The sequence below is a fragment of the Dasypus novemcinctus genome, chromosome 6, assembly GCF_030445035.2.
Source record: "Dasypus novemcinctus isolate mDasNov1 chromosome 6, mDasNov1.1.hap2, whole genome shotgun sequence".
Lineage (NCBI taxonomy): Eukaryota > Metazoa > Chordata > Mammalia > Cingulata > Dasypodidae > Dasypus > Dasypus novemcinctus.
In genome coordinates, this window is record NC_080678.1 from 77,431,618 (window position 1) to 77,453,238 (window position 21,621).

Genomic DNA, 21,621 nt, shown 5'->3' on the forward strand with positions numbered 1-21,621 from the left:
AAAAAAAAAAAACGCTTTATTACTTATTGTAAAATACTGAAGAAATGTATGCTCAGGACAGAAAAATTAGAAAACACAGATAAGCAAAAATGAAAACATACACATAATCCATTTTACATTAAGACCTACCTAAATATGTAATCTTCCAAACCATTTTGTAAGTGTTCATTTACATGCATATATATATATATACACATTTAAAAGATATGCAAATACTGTAATTCTATTTTGAAGCCATTTTTTTACATTATATTCTGAACATCTTTTCATATGAGAAAAACATTATTTGGATATACTCTAATTTATTAAAACAATTCTCTTAGATCTTTAGGTTATTAATATATTCATTATTGGCTATACATACATATATTTTGATGACTACATATAGTCATCAAAACATTGTTTTGATAAAGGTTCTTAAAACCAATTATTTTGGTACATCATTTCCATTATGACTAAATTCCTAACATAGAATTAATAGATCAAATGGTAAGCAAGTACACATTAAGGCTTTTGATAGAAATTGCCCTCCAGAAAGATCAACCAATTTATGTCATCAATTAGAATAAAGGTCATATTCCTCTGAATTTTCAAAAATGTTAGATAATTATTAGATAATTAAAATATTCAGTTATTAGATATTTCCCCCTAATTTGATGAGCAGAAAGAATCCTCTTGTTATTATTTTGGCTTCTTCCTTTTTCTTTTTTTAAGATTTATTTTTTATTTATCTCTCCCCTTCCCCCGCCCTTGTCTGCTCTCTATATCCATTCACTGTGTGTTCTTCTGTATCCACTTGCATTCTTGTCAGCAGCACCAGGAATCTGTGTCTCTTTATTGTTGCATCATCTTGCTGCATCAGCTCTCCACGCGTGCGGCGCCACTCCTGGGCAGGCTGTGCTTCTTTCACACGGGGCGACTCTCCTTATGGGGTGCATTCCTTGCGCGGGGGGCTCCCCTATGTGGGGGACACCCCTGCGTGGCATGGCACTCCTTGCACGCATCAGCACTGCACATGGGCCAGCTCACCACATAGGTCAGGAAGCCCTGGGTTTGAATCCTGGACCTCCCATAAGTAGGCGGACACTCTACCAGTTGAGCCAAATCTGCTTCCCTTGGCTTCTTATGACTTTATTTTTATATTATTTGATATCCATATGTTCATTTCACTCTTTGGTGGCTACTTTTTTTTCTTTTTTTTTTTTCAGTTATGCCAGTAAAAAGGATTTAATGGGAACTAGGGGAAAAGAACAGAGCTTGCTGAGAACGGAAATACACACAGAGATTTGGTACAGACTCCTCTAGGAAGTCTGTGTAGTCTCCATTTTATTTATTTATTTCTCTCCCCCCCCTTTTTATTTATTTATTTGTTTGTGTGTTAATTTCTCTCCCCTGCCCCCCCACCCCAGTTGTCTGTTCTCTATCTATTTGCTGCGTCGTCTTCTTTGTCTGCTTCTGTTGTTCAGCGGCAAGGGAGTCTGTGTTTCTTTTTGTTGCGTCATTTTGTTGTGTCAGCTCTCTGAGTGTGCAGCGCCATTCCTGGGCAGGCTCCACTTTCTTTAGCACTGGAGCTCTCCTTACGGGGCGCACTCATTGCGCGTGGGGCTCTCCTACACGGGGGACACCCCTGCATGGCACAGCACTCCTTGTGCGCATCAGCACTGCGCATGGGCCAGCTCCACACGGGTCAAGGAGGCCTGGGGTTTGAACCGCGGACCTCCCATGTGGTAGACGTATGCCCTAACCACTGGGCCAAGTTTGCTTCCCTGTGGTCACCTTTCAAACTATTAATTATTCCTTCCCTTGCTAATGCAAAGGGGAGGGAAGCCAGCTGTTATTGATTACCCCACCAATGGTGGGGGCCAATGGTGAGGCCTGTTTGGAATATCTGGGGCCTCCCCTTGGCCCAGGAAAGAATCCCAACTGGGACCTCAAGGTCAAGGTCAAGGTCTTGGCAGGGTCTGGCAGCCATGTTGTCTGCTGGCCACGTTGTCCACCAGTACATTTTCTACGTAGGCTCTAAAGACCACATTTTTTAAAAAGACTTATTTATTTCTCTTCCCTTCCCCCCTGCCCCAGTTGTCTGTTCTCTGTGTCCATTTGCTGCGTGTTCTTCTTTGTCTGTTGTTGTCAGCGGCACGGGAATCTGTGTTTCTTTTTGTTGCGTCATCTTGTTGTGTCAGCTCTCCGTGTGTGCAACACCATTCCCAGGCAGGCTGCACTTTCTTTCCCACTGGGCGGCTCTCCTTATGGGGCGCACTCCTTGTAAGTGGGGCTTCCCTACGTGGGGACACCCCTGCGTGGCAGGGCACTCCTTGCGCGCATCAGCACTGCACATGGGTCAGCTCCACATGGGTCAAGGAGGCCCCGGGTTTAAACCGCGGACCTCCCATGAGGTAGACAGATGCCCTAACCACTGGGCCAAGTTCACTTCCCTAAAACACATTTTTTAAGAAGACAATTTTTTTATTTTTTTTATTAGTTTACCAAATTAAAATGATTTTTTTTTGCCAGAACTTTGACTCAGGATAGCAAACTAGCCAAGTAAAAAGCAGCAATTTAAAGTGACTTCTTGACTTAACTTTTTAGTCATGTTATTTCTAGAACAGCTCATACTTTAAAAGGAAATACAGGTAAGTATTTAAATACAGGGAAGTATTTAAATAAGGTAAACACAAGGAGTGCACTCCGTAAGGACAGCCGCCCAGAGCAAAAATGGTGCAGCCTGCCCAGGAATGGCGCCGCACACACAGAGACGCGCGCAGCAAGATGACGCAACAAAAAGGGACACTGATTCCCGTGCCGCTGACAACAACAGAAGCAGACAAAAAGAACATGCAGGAAATGGATACAGAGAACAGACAACTGGGGCGGCGAATAAATAAAATAAATCTTTTTAAAATAAATAAATAAAGCAAATACAAACAACTTTCAGGTCTCCTTTAAGAATTACAAAAACCCAACTCCTTTAGACACTGAGGAGAAAGTCAGTTTGAGTAATACGGTGATACAACTTCATTTTAAATACAAGCAACAATTTAGGTTAAGATAGACATATTAGTGGTCAGAACAAGTTAGATTCACTCAAGCAAGGCTGATTTATGATTAGCTTATCTGTGGTTCAGCTGTAAACAATGTAGTCTTAACCCTTTTTTTTTTTAGTTAACACATAGCAATAATGACGTCCTACTATTTGCCAAGCACCTCATGCCAGGTACTTTACAAATCTACCTGTAATCCTTACATCCCAAATACCACCAAGAATCCTACAAGGCAGCCATTATTTTTCCTTTTAACAAATAAGAAAATTGTTAAGAAAACTGATCAAAATCATATAGTTTGTGTAGGATCTGAAATTTTTTTCTGGCTCTTATCACGATACAATGCTGCCTTCTCTATTGTTTTCCTTCCTAATCATTTATTTTGCATTTTCAATTCTTTAATTTCAGTTCAGGAATTCTATTAGACCAGTAACAAGAAATGTCAACTCCAAATTTCAACCAATTTAATTTGAGCTCTATGTTTTAGCTGTTTTCAACTATTCATTTTCAAATTATTTAACAATTGTTTTCTACCTATTGATATTCAAACCAACTATGCCTTCAATCAAGGTAGTGACTTTTCTAAATGTTTTCTTTATACTGAATTTAACTAATAAAACACAAAGGTGGTATTCCTGAGTCAAGGTTAAGCCTTGCATGACAAATACTTGCATATCTAGATATTCTTAAAAATACACACTTTGCAAGTTGGCTTAATTTTTTGCAGCTTTTTTGCAAGAAGTTTTAAAAATAAAACTACGAGCTGTTATCTACATACTAGTTCCATGTTTAATGGAATAATTCATATTAAGAAGTTTACAAATATAGAACAGAATTAAAGGCTTGACAGTTTTAAGGCTTGATCACGCTAACACAATTTGTTAAACATCAAATTTTGTTAGGTTTTTCCCAAGTCATCCCTCTCCATCTTATTTTTACAACTTCTTTGAAATTTTACAGGAATTTTTTATTTTTCTTTCTTTTTTCTCTTTCCTAATCTGAATCACTTTGTCCTTGTCTCTACCATCTGTTCTCTCTGACTCCATCCATTTCTTCCTTCATTCTCCCTGTCTCCTCCTGGCTGCCAAATTGGCTCCAACTCAGTTAATAGAATTGGATGAATTAACAAACTGGTCAAAATGATGAACTGGTGGAAAACAACATATCCAGAAACTTATTTATACAGGTAAAGGAGGCATTATTTAGTTTAAAAGTTGTAAAACCATGATTAGTCACATTGAGGAATTTGCATAAACTCATTGTACATCCATGTGTTTATGAGAATGGCAAAATAGTGTCCATGAGTACTGGAATGCTAAACTAGTGATTTAGTTTTGCAAATTTTCAGCCAGTGATACCTAGTTATTTATTTCATCATGTTTTTATGTTGCATATTTCTTTTAAATTTGAAGTCTGGTCAATCTTCTTCCTAAAGAAAAACAAAATTTTTTAACAAGGATATAAAAATAAGTTGTTGTCCAGGACTCTGAGGGGAAAAAAAAAAAAGCTGTGTGGTTTTTTTTGTTATTGTTCAATATTCCTGAAAGCAACTTAATGATTTAAATGTTAATTTAAAACACTGGAATGTGGGGGGAGATTACGTCATAAATTTATACTCTGATAAATCTTGAAAAAAAACTACTTAATAATTTTAAATGTTTATTTGTAATTGGAATGGGGGTGGGGACATTAGAAATATTCTTCTGATAATCATATTTCACCCTTCACTCTAAATAAAAAATTATGAAATCTTCTACAGAGCTGGATTTATCCTTTTAGCAGCCCTAAAATATGAGAAAGAATATACTGTGCTGTTCAAACCAAAAACAATACTACCTTGTAAAGTAAGTTTGACAACGACCAACTACGTTCTGATTTTCCCCACAGTGACTTCATCAATGCTTTTTAAAAATACCAAATGTTCTTAAAAAAAGAACTTCCTTTTCATTTCTAGAGACCTTGCTTTCCTGGGACCTAAGTATGTATGTAGTCTGCCTGTCGAATAATCCAGCACTAGTATTATTTTCTTGGTTTGATAACTGTTGGGAATTGAATCATGGCCCCCACAAATGACTCCAATCCTGTGGGTGTGAATCTACTTGTAAAGAAAAACTTTGAAGATGCTATTAGCAGTTAAGGTATGGCCAAACTGAACAAGGGTAGGCCTTAATACAATATGGGTAAAGCAATGGAAAGTGGAACAGAAGTATAAGCCAGAAGTAGGAGAACAAGGAAAGAGATCCCGCAAGAACACCACGGACTTTGGAGAAAAAAGGCCTTGACAAAACCTTGATTTTGAATTTCTAGTCTCCAAACCTGTGAGACAATAAATTCCTGTTGTTTAAGCTCAACTTATGTGTGGTATTTGTCATAGCAGCCCCACCAAACTAAGACAATAATTTTTCGCATTTCTTAACTATTTCATTTTGAAATTAGGGCCCCCACTAAATCTTCAGCTTGTAGCCACCTGCATAACCTAAGCATAAGTTAAAGGTTAACAACCCTCCCCAGAGGGAAGAGAACCTACAGATTGTAAACTATGATTTGCCTAAAGCAGTAAATGTCCTTGATAACCATCCTTTTGGTGAAAACATCACCAAACCCCATGTGCATGCTTGATGTGACCCTAGCAGGAACTATTCTCATACCCTATGGAATGTCCTTGTTCTATAACCCCTTATATATCGCCCCTCATTTTCTCATCTTTTTTCAGAGTGCTAATTTCATTCATTCTTGACAAGCCGCTGTCAAAGATTCTCTCCTATCCATAAGTCCCAATAAAGCTTATGCCTGAGACTAATTGCCAGGTGTGTTTTTTGGTCTTGCAGCCTCACCAACTAGTGCCCTTCAGGAGTCGGGTTTTAAACAGGTTTACAGCAAGTGGCTAAAGTACAGATTCTAAAGTGAGCCTGTGTGGGTTCAAATCCAGACTCCACCAAATAATTAGCTATATTATTTGGAGCAAGTAACTTTACTTGGGTCTCAATTTCATTATCTATAAGATGAAAATCACAAGTGGGTACACCCAAATCAGGAACTTATGAAGATTAAGTGAATTAATACAAGTAAATATTTAGAATAATTCCTGGCACATAGTAAGTGCTATATACAGGCAAGTGATTATTATTTTCTGAGTCTATTCCTTTTCAATCTACTTATCTTTTGACCCTTTCCTTTGACAACAACTCATTTGTTCTCTACTTTTTACTAAAGTTCCCTCTACTACCATTCCTGTCTCTTTCTTTCCTGTACATGAATGCTCAAGAATTCAAATAAAAAGAGAAGCACAATTAGAGGATTATTGGAGAGGAATATGTAACAAAGTTTTAACAGTAGAAACTCAGCTTGACTGCTAGGAATCAGACTGACACACATGTCCTTCAGGATCCAGAGGGAGACTTGGATTTTCAATTGATAAAGCTAGTGATCGCCATTTGGACCCTTTCTCTACACACACATCTCTTCCTTACTATTCTACTAGCCCTATTTCAAAGGAAGGCAAAAAAACTCTCCAAGAACATAAAAGGGAAATCAGAAACTACTTACCTCAAATAGTGATGATGACAGTGTTCCTCTTCCCCCATTTTACAACTACAATCCAAAACAAAGAGCAGAGTATCTTCACCTACCAGGAAGCAATGAAACTCAATCAAGCGGACATGTGCTTGCTATATTTGTGTATGTGCTGTAAAGTAAAATAAAAGAGCCAACTGCATTGGGCACTGGGCATTGGCAGGAGAAGTTTCCTTTCAGAGAAGGGTTTTTCAAGAACACAAAAACAATTGACTGCAGGGGTTTTAAGAGAAAATGGAACACATCCTATAGGGCTGGTGATAAAGCTAGTTTTGGTCCAGCAGAGACAGCATATCAGAATGGACAAGCATACCATACTAATCAATGTATACCTGCTCTCCGCTTTGTAAGACCCTCTATGTAAAATGTAAGCTTAATGATAACCAATTAGAACATTTCCTCACTTGCTTCCACGTTCTACGAGCTTCCCTTTTTCACTCCCTCAGCAGAGATCCCTTCTACTTTCTAAATGAGATATGCCTGATTCATGAATAGATCCATAAAATTGTGAGATCCTAAATTGTATGAAAAGTTTTTCTTATATCAGTGCAAACTTTTCTTTTCCTCTCTTCAGTCAAGAGATTAAGGACATAATGATGAATCCAAACCAAGTGAGACTATTTTTCCCCCTAAGTTCTCATCTTCTTATTGCTTTATAGTGTAGAAGGCCAGAAACTGTGGTAAACTTAAGAATATACTCTGGCAAGCTTCAAAGAGCTCAACATCATCAATCATAATATAGTCAGTATACTCACCATATGCTTAGAAAATACAAAAAACAAAAAATCTCCAGTTGCAAATTATGTTTCCAAACACCCTACCAAAGACATTAAAACTCGGGAGATCATATTCAGGGAAATATGGTAAGTATGAATTAATTATTCTGCTGCAGATAGGAACACAACAATCTTCTTAACAAAGGAACTAACACTACATGGAAGAAAGAGTATAGGAAGGGGAGGAATAAAGAGTAGAAGTTGGATAATAAAGGATTGGAGCAGAGAAGCATATATGGACCTCATCATTTCATCCCCTTCCTTCCCAACTACTCAATTAATCTGGAAGTAGATTTGAATTTCTAAAGATGGCTTCCTCCCACCCCCATCTTACCACCCTTTATCTCTACCTGAGGCTGCACAGTAGGTGCAGCCAGAATTCATGTATGTATCCAAAGGGACTAAAGATCAACAAAAAACATGGATTCCAAACACTTACTTTAGACAAAGGAAGGGGCTCTATGTATTGCTGACACAAAAGCTAAGTCATAAAGCTAAGGAAATTAGTCTGGAGTAGATGTCCAAGGGAGTCTAATTTTACTGTATATTGTCCTTTGGAAGCGCATCACTGCTTTGAGCCTGTTAATTAAATATCAGTTGCAAATAACCAAAATACATCTGTCTATAGTTGTATGCATCCTCTGATAAATGTGACTACTAAAATTATGATCTTAGAGAAGGTTCGAGGGAAAAATAACTCAGTTACGACACTCAGTAGCCACATATGCAATCATTATTACCTAAAAGAATAACTGTGTGTAACTGAGAACCTTTTGTATAGTATTCTCTTAGGGAAATCAAGAGGTCTCAAGACGACTGCATGATGTAAGTCAAAGAGCCAAAGGTTTAGAGCACAGAGGTCTGAGCATCAGGCCACTCCCTGTGCCCCCCTCCCACCCACACGTGCATGCACAAATCAGGTCTCAAATTTTATTAAATTTTTGGTTTTAGTTAATTTCCTTAAAAAAAAAAAAAAAAACAGGGAAGCAGATGTGGCTCAAGCAATTGGGCTCCCATCTACCATATGGAAGGTCCAGGGTTTGATGCCCAGGGACTCCTGGTGAAGGCAAGCTAGCCTTTGTGGCAAGCTGGCCCACACAGAGTGCTGCCCTACGCAAAGGACTACTCCGCACAGGAGTGCTGGCCCACGCAGAAAGCTGGTGCAGCAAGATGACACAACAAAAAGAGACACAGAGGAGAGATAATAAGAGACACAGCAGATCAGGGAGCTGAGGTGGCGCAAGATAGTGACCGTCTCTGTCCCACTCTGGAAGGTCCAAGGATTGGCTCCCAGAGCCACCAATGAGAATACAAGCAGACAAAGAAGAACACACAGCAAATGGATACAGAGAGCAGACAATGGGGGGGTGGAGGGGTTGCTGGGAATAAACAAATAAATCTTAAAAAAAAAAAAATTCCAATTTTAAAAATTCCAGAGTTGGACTAGTCCAGAAGAGTTGTTATCCTCCAAATATGAAGGAAGCTTGTTACTATTGAATTTTGGGTCAGGGCTTAATGTTGATATAGTTCCTTTCTAAATATAAAAGTATCTGAGAAAGGTGCCTCCAAGCCTCTTTGAGATTTTCAAAAGAACAGTGTGCAGTCAGAGGGCTGATAATCACTGGACTATGCCACATATAGCTATTTTGGCTTCTGTTCTAACTGGCTGCTGTTTGTGCTATATTGGTTGTTAAATACTTTGAATATCAACCCTGTTTACGACTAAAATTATTCCTATGTTAGAAATGAGACAAAAAGAGAAAGAATTCAGGTAGCTGGCTCAAGAGCATGCAATGAATCACTGACATAGGCTTAATAATATTCCCTATTTATGGAAAACCTCAGATCTTTCAGAATTTTTTCATAAGCATTTCTCTCCACTGATCATCAGAACAAAGTGAGAATTGGGCAGCCATAAGCTCAACTTCAACAAATAGATAAGTGGGTTACAGAATGTTTGAGTGATCTGCCCATGGTCAAAGGGCAGGTGAGTGGTGGAGGCTAGCCAGGAAGTGTTTTGACAATTCCACAACCAAATCCTGTACCAGAAAACCAAGCTGGACTAGGCCAGGGAGAGCAGCAAGCAGAATTCAGCTAATCACTTCCAGTTTCTTAAAAAAATCCTTATTTCCCTTCTTGTTATCCTGTCACTATTAGTTTCATGGGAACCAGCAAAGCCAGACTGATTTAGCCAACTAAAACATACATAAGGAAAGACGGCCTTCCTTAAATACAGTATACAAACTCAATCTCAGTCTCTAGTTTTTCCTTTTTCTAGCAGACCGACATTCAGCATATACTGGATTGTAGTTGTAGGACGAGGGTAAAGATTGAAGTTCACAAATGCTTTAAAATAAGCTCTATTGAAATGATCATGAAAAACATACCACTTTTTACTTTTGCAAATATAAAATTTCTAGACTTACATTCAAAGGCCACCAAAAGTACCAGATAAAAATAAAATTAACCAGACCAGTCATTTCAACCACTTAATTCACAGAAACAAAAGTGAATTGTAATTAATCAAGCACGGTAATAAAAAAAAGAAATATTGGATAGTGCTAGCACTAGTATTATCTATAACTTTAATTTTAAAAAGTTCTTTTCTTTAAAAGTTAAAATGTTTTAATTCAAGCTCTCCTTGTTTATTATTTTCTAAGATAATACTGAAACTTTGATGGTAATGTCTTTAAGAAAATAAAATTAGAAATTCTACTTGAATAAACATGAAATTCAATTACCAAGTGCTATGAAAAAGAAATAAAATAAGAGTCTTTAGGATTTAACTCATATTCATAATACTACTTCATCTTTCCTACAATCTTCAAAGACAGGATTTTGACCAGTCATTTGTAAAATTAAATTTAAGACACAGAAAATTAAAAAGTAGTGGTCAAAATCATATGTTTTAAGACTTGGAAACTTTATAATACATAGCAAATGATCAATAAATGTTAGTTTTTCTTACTCACCAGTACCATTATGCCACTGTAAAATTCTGAAATATTTCTGTAGCTTTTGGAAATTGGTTGCGGCTCCAAATCCCTGAGATGCCCCAATAGTTCTGGTGGTCTTCTCCTCTCCCATGAACTCCCCCACACTGCCCCACCAAATACCAGTTCATAGGAACCAGCAAAGCCAGACTTGCATATACATATCCAAGAGAGTCAAAGAACTCCAAACAGGTTAAACCCAAACAGACCCACATTGTATGTTATAATCTACTTATAAAATGCCAAAGATAAAGCAAGAATTCTGAAAGCTGCAAGAAAGAATCATTATGTCAATACAAAGGAGCCTCAATAAGATTAAGCACTGATTTCTTATTGGAGGCAACTGAGGCAAGGAAGACATATTTAAAGTGCTGAAAGTAAAAACACCATCCAAGAGTCTATATATGGCAAAATTGTCTTTCAAAAATGAGGGAGGGCGAAGCAGACTTGGCCCAGTGGATAGGGCGTCCGTCTACCACATGGGAGGTCCTGGGAGGTCTGCGGTTCAAACCCTGGGCCTCCTTGACCCGTGTGCAGCTAGCTGGCCTATGTGCAGTGCTGATGCATGCAAGGAGTGCCCTGCCACACAGGGGTGTCCCCGCATAGGGGGGCCCCACGAGTAAGGAGTGCGCCCCATAAGGAGAGCCACCCAGCGCGAAAGAAAGTGCAGCCTGCCCAGGAATGGCACCGCACACACGGAGAGTTGGCGCAGCAAGATGACACAACAGAAAGGAACATAGATTCCTATGCCGCTGACAACAACAGAAGCAGACAAAAACAACAACACGCAGTAAATGGACACAGAGAACAGACAACTGGGGGGGAGGGGGAGAAGGGGAGAGAAATAAATAAAATAAATCTTAAAAAAAAAAATGAGGGAGGAATTAAGACATCCCCAGATAGATAAAAACAGAAGAGATTCATCACCACTAGACTGGTGCAACAAGAAAAGCTAAAAGGAGTTCTATGGGTTGAAAGGGAAAGGACACTAGACAATTGGCTGAAGCCACATGAAGAAATAAATATCTCCAGTAAAGATAATGACATGGGTACATATAAACACCAGTACCATTGCATTCTTGATATATATATTTTTATAAATGCAATATACAAACTTTATTAAACAAAAGTATCAGGTAAAGTTGAACAGGCACTTTTAACATTAAAGAGAAAAACTGACCAAAAATAACCTACTTGCAGCTGCATTTAACTGAGCACTGTTGCTGTGAAGAATATACCTCATGCACAGGTATGGATGAATGATTTGTACATTTTTCAAGTATTCACTGAATACTACCATATATACACATACTTTAAATTTGAAAAAGATTTAATTGATAATTTCCTGATACACTTCATTGTTGTTGATCTTTTGGAAAAAGTCGTCTAAAGAGAAGAATATGTGGTTCTGGCTTGTGAATCATGTAATGAACCCAGCCAAGACTCTTCTGTACACCAAGTCTCCTCCACTCTTCTTCAGACATTAGATGAGTTTTTGGTACTACTTTAGAAAGTTCTCTGGGTAACATAACATGCTGGTACTCATAACACTCATCGAAGTACTTGTCCAAGTAGTAGATATGCTTATGAGCTATCATGCTGGTGACACAGTGGAGTAGGCTAAGCCAAGGGCGTGAGCAGTGAGCAGCGCATCCAGAACCAGTGAGGGCGATGGCACCGCATTCTTGATTTTTAACTCCATTCTTTTAGATCCTTTTAGGACCAATGGTTTTGGACTCATAACAAATAATTATGTAATTTTTTTTTTCCTCTCCCCTTCCCGCCCCCCCGCCCCAGTTGTCTGTTCTCTGTGTCCATTCGCTGCGTGTTCTTCTTTTTGTCCGCTTCTGTTGTTATCAGTGGCAAGGGAATCTGTGTTTCTTTCTGTTGCGTCATCTTGCTGCATCAGCTATTCGTGTGTGTGGCGCCATTCCTGGGCAGGCTGTACTTTCTTTCGCGCTGGGTGGCTCTCTTACGGGGCACACTCCTTGCGCGTGAGGCTCCCCTACGCGGGGGACATCCCTGCGTGGCAGGGCACTCCTTGCGGTCATCAGCACTGCGCGTGGGCCAGCTCCACACAGACGTTTGAACTGCGGACCTCCATGTGGTAGATGGATGCCCTATCCACTGGGCCAAGTCTGCTTCCCCTAATTATGTAATTTACGAGAACAACCACATACAGGTGAGGGATGAAGGGGTATCAGAACGTAGTTTATATATGCTATTGAAGTTGATAAGTTGATATCAAAGCAAGCAAGATTGTTATAGATTTAGAATGTTTAAGCCCCATTGCAACTACAAAGAAAATATCTGAGAATATGCAAACACATAGAGACAGAAAGTATGAGGAACTGACAGTTTAAATTTTGTGAATCCCAGAAAAAGATTATGTTCTTGAACTAATCTATTTTTATGGGTGTGGGGCCCTTTGATTATATTTGAGGGGGTTGCCTTGGGACTTTTGCTTAGACTTTGTCACTGAGGCATAAGCCAGCTTGGGTCTCTGCTCTTTTGCTGGGTCTGATATATTTGGAGACACAGAGAGAATGGAAACCTCCATTTTTGAACCTGCCATGTGAGAGAGGATTCCTGGTTCACCTATAGCTACAGAAAGGTAGAGAAGCTGCAAGAGACAGAGAATAGGCCCAAAAAGAGGCAAGCCCTATGCCTACTAGTCCACAAATGAGCTCTGGGAGATGGTAGATTCCAGAGGGGAAGGTAGAGACTTCAGCAGAGATCACCCACCATCTTGCTTCACCATGTAGCAATACAGCAGGATTGCAGTAGCTGACTTTGTGGAAAAAGCATCTCTGATGGGGCTTTTATCTGGACATTTCACAGCCTCAGAACTGTAAGCTTTTACCCCTAATAAATTTCCCATTATAAAAGCCAAACCATTTCTAGTTCTTGGCATTGGAAGCCCTTTGGCAGACTAAGGCAGGGAGCTAATGCAAAATGAGTATAGGGTTTCATTTGGGGTAAAGGGAAAATTTTAGTAATAGATGGTGGTGAGGAGACTGCAACTTTATGAATGAGATTAATCCCACTGAAAGGCATGCTTGGGAAGAGTTAGAATGGGAAGATTTACATTGTATATGTTTCCACAATTTAGAAAAAAAAGAAAGAGAAACAAAAGAGATAATAACAAATCCAATACATGATACTGGCTGGGATCTGAGAAAGAAGAGAAAAGGCTCAAAGAGACATAATTGGGAAATAAGAAAAAATTAGGATATAGAATATAAGCTTTACATTAACGTTAAAATTCTTGAACTTGATAACTGCACTTATGATGATTACATAAGTAGGAAATGTACATGAGAGTACTCAAGGGATAAGATGTATGGACCCTACTCTCAAATGTTCAGAAATGATAGATAAATAGGTAGCTAGGTGGGTGCGTAGGTAGGCAGGTAGGTAGGAAGATGATAGAAAGATTCAGATAGATGATAGAGAGAAAGAAAATTGACCGGCAAAGGTGACAAAATGTTAAAATTGGTGGATCTTGGCATCTGAGGGTGTGGGGGTATGTTGGAGTTCTCTGTATAGATTTTACATTATTTTTACATCTGTCCTGTAAGTCTGAAATCATTTCAAAATAAAGTTAAAAAATAAGAGAAAAATATATATTTATATAGCAATAGATGCAAAGAATTCTGAAATATGGATATTTTTCACCACTCCTCTATCGCATATTTAAATTACCCTTCAGTATGATAAGCAAAACTGCAATGAACATCTTTAAGGCTAGATACCATTGTATACATCCTTAATTTTTCTATTAAATAAATTCACTAAATTTAAGTATATAATAGAAGTAATGTTTCAAAATTAGGTGAAAAAGGATAAATTAAAAAGGAAATGGTATTGGTACAACTGACTAGTCATTTGTAGAAAAAGTTTTTTTAATTCTTACCTTATTCCTTATATTAAAAATAAAAATATGAAAGATCAACACACTAAGACTTCAGCTCCTACACTTTGACTTATTGGACTTACTCCACTCAGCTAACATGGAGTTGAAGAAGGTCAACCATCACAACATGGAGCCTAGAGTGTCTACAACTAGAAGCGGGAAGAGTGCATCCAGTACCCATGTGGAATCTAAGCCCTCACTTGACATAGATGTGCAATGGACACAACCAATCCAATGTCCACAGAGAAAATGTGGAATGGGTGTGGGAACGGTAGCCATGGGGGCTACTGGGTGTGGGGAACGGGAGGAAGAGATGAGATGTGGAGGCGTTTTCAGGACGTGGAGTTGTCCTGGATAGTGCTTCACGGACAATTACGGGACACTGTAGATCCCCCCAGGGCCCACTGGATGGAACGTGAGAGAGTCTGGGCTATGATGTGGACCATTGACTATGGGGTGCAGTGATGCTCAGAGATGAACTTACCAGGTGCAATGGATGTATCACGATGATGGGAGAGAGTGTTGCTGTGGGGGGAGTGGGGGGCGGGGGGGGGGTGGGATTGAATGGGACCTCATATATATTTTTTTAATGTAATTAAAAAAAATAATAATAATAAATAAATATTTAAAAAAAACACACTGAAAAAGTTTAATAGCAACATCTGACAGAAAAAGAATGTCCTAATTCCCAAACTTATACGAATATTTTTAAAAGAGAAACAATTCTAGGTTGACAGTGAAATAAATACAAATGGTCAATAAACATTTGAAAAGCTGATTAACTTTACTAATAATTAAATTGCAAATATTAAAAGTCTGATAAGATCCAGTGTTGGTAGGGTATGGCAGAAAAAGGCCATTAAAAGCATTATACAGGGAAACGGACTTTGGCCCAGTGGTTAGGGCGTCCGTCTACCATATGGGAGGTCCGTGGTTCAAACCCCGGGCCTCCTTGACCCATGTGGAGCTGGCCATGCGCAGTGCTGATGCGCGCAAGGAGTGCCTTGCCACGCAAGGGTGTCCCCCGCGTGGGGGGAGCCCCACGCGCAAGGAGTGCGCCCGTGAGGAAAGCCGCCCAGCGTGAAAAGAAAGTGCAGCCTGCCCAGGAATGGCGCCGCCCACACTTCCCATGCCGCTGACGACAACAGAAGCAGACAAAGAAACAAGACGCAGCGAACAGACAACCAGGGGAGGGGGGGAAATTAAATAAATAAAATAAATCTTTAAAAAAAAAAAAAAAAAAAAAGCATTATAGAGATTAATTATGCAATGTTTATCAAATTTAAATACACATATTCTTGACAGATAAAATAACTTTCTAAACTCAGAATTTTTTCTACAGATATACAAGTACAATGCATTATTTGTGAAACAAAAACTGAAAATTTGGGAAACGGACTTTGGCCCAGTGGTTAGGGCGTCCGTCTACCACATGGGAGGCCCGCGGTTCAAACCCCGGGCCTCCTTGACCCGTGTGGAGCTGGCCCATGCGCAGTGCTGATGCGCGCAAGGAGTGCCGTGCCACACAAGGGTGTCCCCCGCGTAGGGGAGCCCCACGCACAAGGAGTGCACCCATAAGGAGAGCCGCCCAGCGCGAAGGAGGGAGCAGCCTGCCCAGGAATGGCGCCGCCCACACTTCCCGTGCCGCTGACGACAACAGAAGCGGACAAAGAAACAAGAAACAAGACGCAGCAAAAAGACACAGAAAACAGACAACCGGGGGAGGGGAGGGGAATTAAATAAATAAAAAAATAAATCTTAAAAAAAAAAAAAAAAAACAAAACTGAAAATTTCCAAATGTCAAACAACAGGAGAATGATTAAATAAATCACGGTATATTCATACTTTAAAATATAACACAGCTATAAAAAATTAGGCAGATCTGTATGTTCATATAGAAAAAACTTTGATATAATTATAAAACAAAAACATATTATAGAATAGTATTTTTTAAAGTATTAATAAAAAACTTCTAATACAGTGATTATTTCCAGGAGTAAAACAATCTTCATGGTACAGGAGTATGTATTACTACAGTCATAATTTTTTTTTTAAAGTTTTTTAAAGAAAAGATAAATTTCTAGAAGTAAAACTGTTAGGCCAAAGGGAAGACATGTTTTTCAGATAATTTTGTTTTGTTTTGTTCTACTCTGTTTTAAGTACCAGGGTCTGGGGATTGAACCCGGGACCTTGGATGTGGGAAGCCAGCACTTAACCACTGAGCCACATTAGTTCCCCTGAGTTGGTTTTTTTGTTTGTCTTGCTTATTGTTTCTCATAGTTTTAAGTTTAGACTATCCTTTATCTTTTCCTACTATAAAATACTTTTTTTGAGTTAGGATAGTAATGAATTCTTATAAAGTGAGTGTAGAACGAAGAGAAATGTGTGCCACCTAATCGATAGCACAGATATTATCTAAACCAAAATAAAGTGTTTTAATAGAAAATTAATTTGTCAGAAGTAAAATATACTCAATCCTCTTACCTGCCATGGATCCAGCCATTAATCTATGTACATGACCAGAAATTCCCAGCTTCGTAGTAATTAACTAGAAACCAAACACAGTGAATTAAAGAGATATATTTTAAATGCTGCTCATTTCACAATTTAATAATAAACTTATTTCAAAAGAGTTACAGAAGTAGTAAAAAGAAACTAGTAATAAATGTGAATAAGTGAGAACAATTATATAAAGCTGAGCATTGTTATACAACATCAGAAGGTCACCATATTTCCTCTGAAACCTCTGCTCTAATTTTTTGTACTTTTACAGGAGCAACCTGCTTAAAACTGACAAATATATGATATTATATATTGATGACTCAAACTCTTAAACTGTGAATGGAAATAGTAAGAGTAAAATGCTATTACAGATGTCTTGATACTGATAGAGCCAATGCTGACTAACTAGCTTAGAATTTTGTTCTCAATCCTACTACTTATTTTTTGTTGTAAAATACTCTTTGGAACTTAATATACTTCAGCCCTTTCTGTGTTAAGATAATGTCTGAGAGGATAAGCTTTTACTGAGCCCGAGAAGGGAAATTTATTCAAGGAGTAAGATGGGAGAAGCTGTTAAGTTACAGCATCACTACAAAGCAATATGGTTTCACTATTTCATTGACTATGAAAACCCAAAACCACAGTGACCCTCTCCTACAACTGAGGAACAAAAAGCACATTAATAAACTAATAATATATGGATTTATTCTTATCAACTTGAAGAAAACTCTGAATCTTTTTTCATAAGTATGAACAAATAAAATTTATTCAGAATTGACTAACACTTCTGAATTAGATAACTCCAAAGCAAAATTATTTTTTAAAATTTGAACGTCTTATTCCTTTAAAAAAGGGCATTACTTTTTCTAGTCACCCAAAGTAATTTTAAAGCCAAATAGCAAAAGTCTTGCCAAGCATGATATTCAAGAACACAAAAAAGAAAACAAGATAAAAGGTCAAATACCATTTTATAATGTTCAAATGCCATAAACTGGATTGCACCATAGGGAAAGATTCTAATCATCATTGCACCATTTCCTTTATATAATCCAAGGTATCCTTCCTTTTGGGGAACAGCACGCAATGTAGAAAACACTCCTATTTTTAGAAAGGTTTTTTGGAAGAAAAATAAAATTAAAACAGAGAAAACTAAACACAAATTTTCATGACAATTACAAATAAAGATTACTATGCTATCATTCTTGATAATTTGCTTGAGAAGTCACATGAATAGTAATTTCTGTAAGTTACTGTAAGTCAAACCTACTTAAAACATATCATATACCCAAATTACATAAATACATTTAACTCCTATAAAACATAAAATTTAAAACAAGAACAGTCACAAATTACAGCAAATTTTATTTATAATTATAGCAAACTATATTACTCTATTCAAATATTTATTAAACATGTACACTGCAAAGTTTGAGACAGTCATAGATAAATATGACCCATTATCTGTTCTCAATGAGTTCCCAGAATAGAGGGGAAAACAAATACAAAAAATAAACTCCCATAGTACTGTGTAATGACAGAAATGTATTCAAAGACTAGACACTGCATCGAAGATGTTCAAAACTATCTGGAAGAATGAAGGAGGGTTTTTCAGACTGACCCAGATACATGTGTGCTTCATTTATATAAGGAAAGTGCTACATAAAAAGGCTGCCTACAAAAACATTTTGGAGCAAATTTTCATTAATTAGGTTACTTTAATCCAGTATGGCTGAAATCCTTTTAAGAAAGGAAATTGGACACAGGAAGGGAAGCCATGAGAGAAACAAGGAACTGAAAGTTAATAGAACCCAAAAGAAAAAGAAGCATCACCATATATTACCACACGATGGAAAAACCAAGGAACCCCAAAGTTGCCAGCCAGCCAGAAGATACTGACTCCAAAAGGAAGAAAACCTTACTAGGCTCTGAAACCATGAGCCAGCAAATTCCTGTTGTTAAGCCAATCCATTGTATGGTATTTGTTTTAGCAGCCTAGAATCTAAAACAGAGATTCAATTCAGAGCAATGTTACCTATTAGGGACAGGAAGACAGCTGATGAGGGAGAAGTACAGAGGAGGTTCCAACCATGTAGATTTTTATTTCTGAAGCTGTGAACAGGGTCTGCTTATGTTTATTAGCCTTTAAAACTTTTTGATTGTCATAAATATTTTTACAAAAATTTAAAAGAAACCCTTAGTAAAATGAAATAGAGATATAGTTTTCAAATAGGAAATCCAGGAAACAAGGGAGGGCTATAAGGGAAGGGATACAAGAAAGGACAATAAACAGAAAACAAAATGAGAAGATGGTGAATGACTAAATCAATAATTTGTCTGAAAATATGAAAGTTTCAAAAAAAAATCAGAATGGCTTAAATTCCTCTAAAAAAAGCCAATAACACCAAATTATGTTAAAAGTCATGTCCAACCAACCACATGCTTTCTACAAAAATCAAATCTAAAACAAAATAACAGAAATCCAAAGAAATAGACAAAGAATAGAGGCTGAACGATTTCAATGGTCTTTTAATTAGCCAATGGTTATAAAAAAATATAATGTTCTCAGAACTATTTTTACTTTGGATAATGGAATTGAGATTTTCTTTATATCATAACAGTAGGCCAATTTTTGCAAATGTTATAAGCATGTTTGGAAAGAATGTGTATTCCTGTAGGGTATAAAGTTCCCTTTGTATCTCTTATAGCAAGCTGTGTTTTAATGTCATTATGCATCTTTACATATTTTACCAAGCTAGGATTAGAAGGAACAATCACTTGGTAACATTTAAGTTATATGTTTACATATGCATGTATTAGCTTGGAAGGAAATGGAAGAAACATTAAAAAAAAAGGTTTGATTCTACAGAGGGAAGTGGAAGGGACATTTTGCTTTGGTATATTTTTCTAGTTTTTACTGTTATAACATACATACAACATAACATTTCTCATGTTAACCACTTTCGAGTATATAATTCAGCACTGCTAATTAATCCGTTTCTAAACCTTTTCCATCACCCAAGGAGAAACTCTGTATCTCTGGTACTTTTTGAATTATGAACTTTGTGAAAATATTACATATTCAATAAATTATTAATTAAGCAAAAAAAATAAAAAGTTAAGATTTTTAAAGAATTATAATTTGTCTGCCTTAAAAAAATCATATTGGACTTTAAAAAGCTAAACAGAGATCGGGGGTTTTCAAAGTATTACAGGGAAACAGATGTGGCTCAAACAATTGGGCATCTGTCTCCTACATGGGAGGTCCTGGGTTTGGTTCCCGGTGCCTCCTGAAAAAAAAGAAGACAAGCAGACAGACGAAGGAGCCATCAGGGTAGGGAATAAAATTTTTTAAAAATTAAAAAAAAAAAAAAGAAAGTATTACAGGAAAAAGTTCCTATATTAACATTGTGAATTGGGGGAGGGGGAATTTTAATTATATCCCTACCTTTGCATTTGGCTACAATAAATTTGTTCAAAAAAAAAAAAAAGGTAGTTTTTGATGCCTTGGAAGTAATGCTGCACTTCTTATTTTTTAAGACTTTGAGGTAGAAGTAATAGTTTTATTCAAAAGCACATTTTCAGGGAAGCAAATGTGGCTCAACCAGTTGGGAGCCTGCCTACCACATGGGAGGTCCCAGGTCCGGGTCCCAGTGCCTCCTGGAGAAGGCAAACAAACAATGAGCAGACAGATAGAGAACTCTCTGGGAAAGAGGGGATAAATAAAGAAAAATAATTTTTTTTTAAAAAGCCTATCTTCTGCATGTTTTGAATTTGACTGAAAAAAGCAAAATTAAAACAAAATATTCATGCATATAAAAGTGGGCTGTCGGGAAACGGACTTTGGCCCAGTGGTTAGGGCGTCCGTCTACCATATGGGAGGTCCGCGGTTCAAACCCCGGGCCTCCTTGACCCGTGTGGAGCTGGCCATGCGCAGTGCTGATGCGCGCAAGGAGTGCCGCGCCATGCAAGGGTGTCCCCGCGTGCGGGAGCCCCACGCTCAAGGAGTGCGCCCGTGAGGAAAGCCGCCCAGCGTGAAAAGAAAGAGCAGCCTGCCCAGGAATGGCGCCGCCCACACTTCCCGTGCCGCTGACAACAACAGAAGCGGACAAAGAAACAAGACGCAGCAAATAGACACCAAGAACAGACAACCAGGGGAGGGAGGGGAATTAAATAAATAAATAAATCTTTAAAAAATAAAAAATAAAAAAAAATAAAAGTGGGCTGTCTGAAATAAAATGTTTTTAAAAATAAAATTAAAAACCTTGGATGAACCTTGAAGACTTCATGTTGAGTAAAATAAATCAGACATGAAAGGACAAATATATGATCTCACAGGAAATAACCAGAAAATGCATATTCAAAGAAACAGAAAGTAGATTACAGGGTACCAGGGACAGGAGTGGGATGGGGAATGGGAAGTTAATACTTAATGGGTACAAAGTTTCTGTTTGGGGTGATGGAAAAGTTTTGGTAATGGATAGTGCTGATGGGAGCACAACACTGTGAATATAATTAACACCACTGGAATTGTATACTTGAAAGTGGTTAAAATGGGAAATGTTATGTTGTATACATGTTATTACAGTAAATATTTTTTTAAACAAAATTAAAAGTCACCAATACTTTTTTAGTTTATATATCTTAAAGACACATGAAACTCAACACACTACACCAATAGCTCACTGTTGTCTCCAGGAACTCCATTCAAATTTTGCTTGCCCTATAGGGTACACTGTAACCCATGGCATGCAGCCCTGGAGAGTAAGAAATCTAATGTGAATATACAATCTGATGATTACATTACAAACAAGGAAGCAAAA

At 37.8% G+C, this 21,621-nt stretch overlaps 1 protein-coding gene across 2 annotated transcripts in view; it reads right to left on the reverse strand.

The window, feature by feature from the left end:
• SLC25A16 (solute carrier family 25 member 16) overlaps nt 1-21,621 on the reverse strand; it is a 51,647-nt gene that overhangs the window by 22,939 nt on the left and 7,087 nt on the right. For both annotated transcript variants that reach the window (XM_004470523.5, XM_012529839.3), the window contains exons 3-4: nt 17,766-17,899; nt 16,784-16,847 (exon numbers count right to left, since the gene is read on the reverse strand). In XM_004470523.5, coding sequence (XP_004470580.1) covers nt 16,784-16,847; nt 17,766-17,899 — 198 coding nt within the window. The remainder of the gene's footprint in view (nt 1-16,783; nt 16,848-17,765; nt 17,900-21,621) is intronic.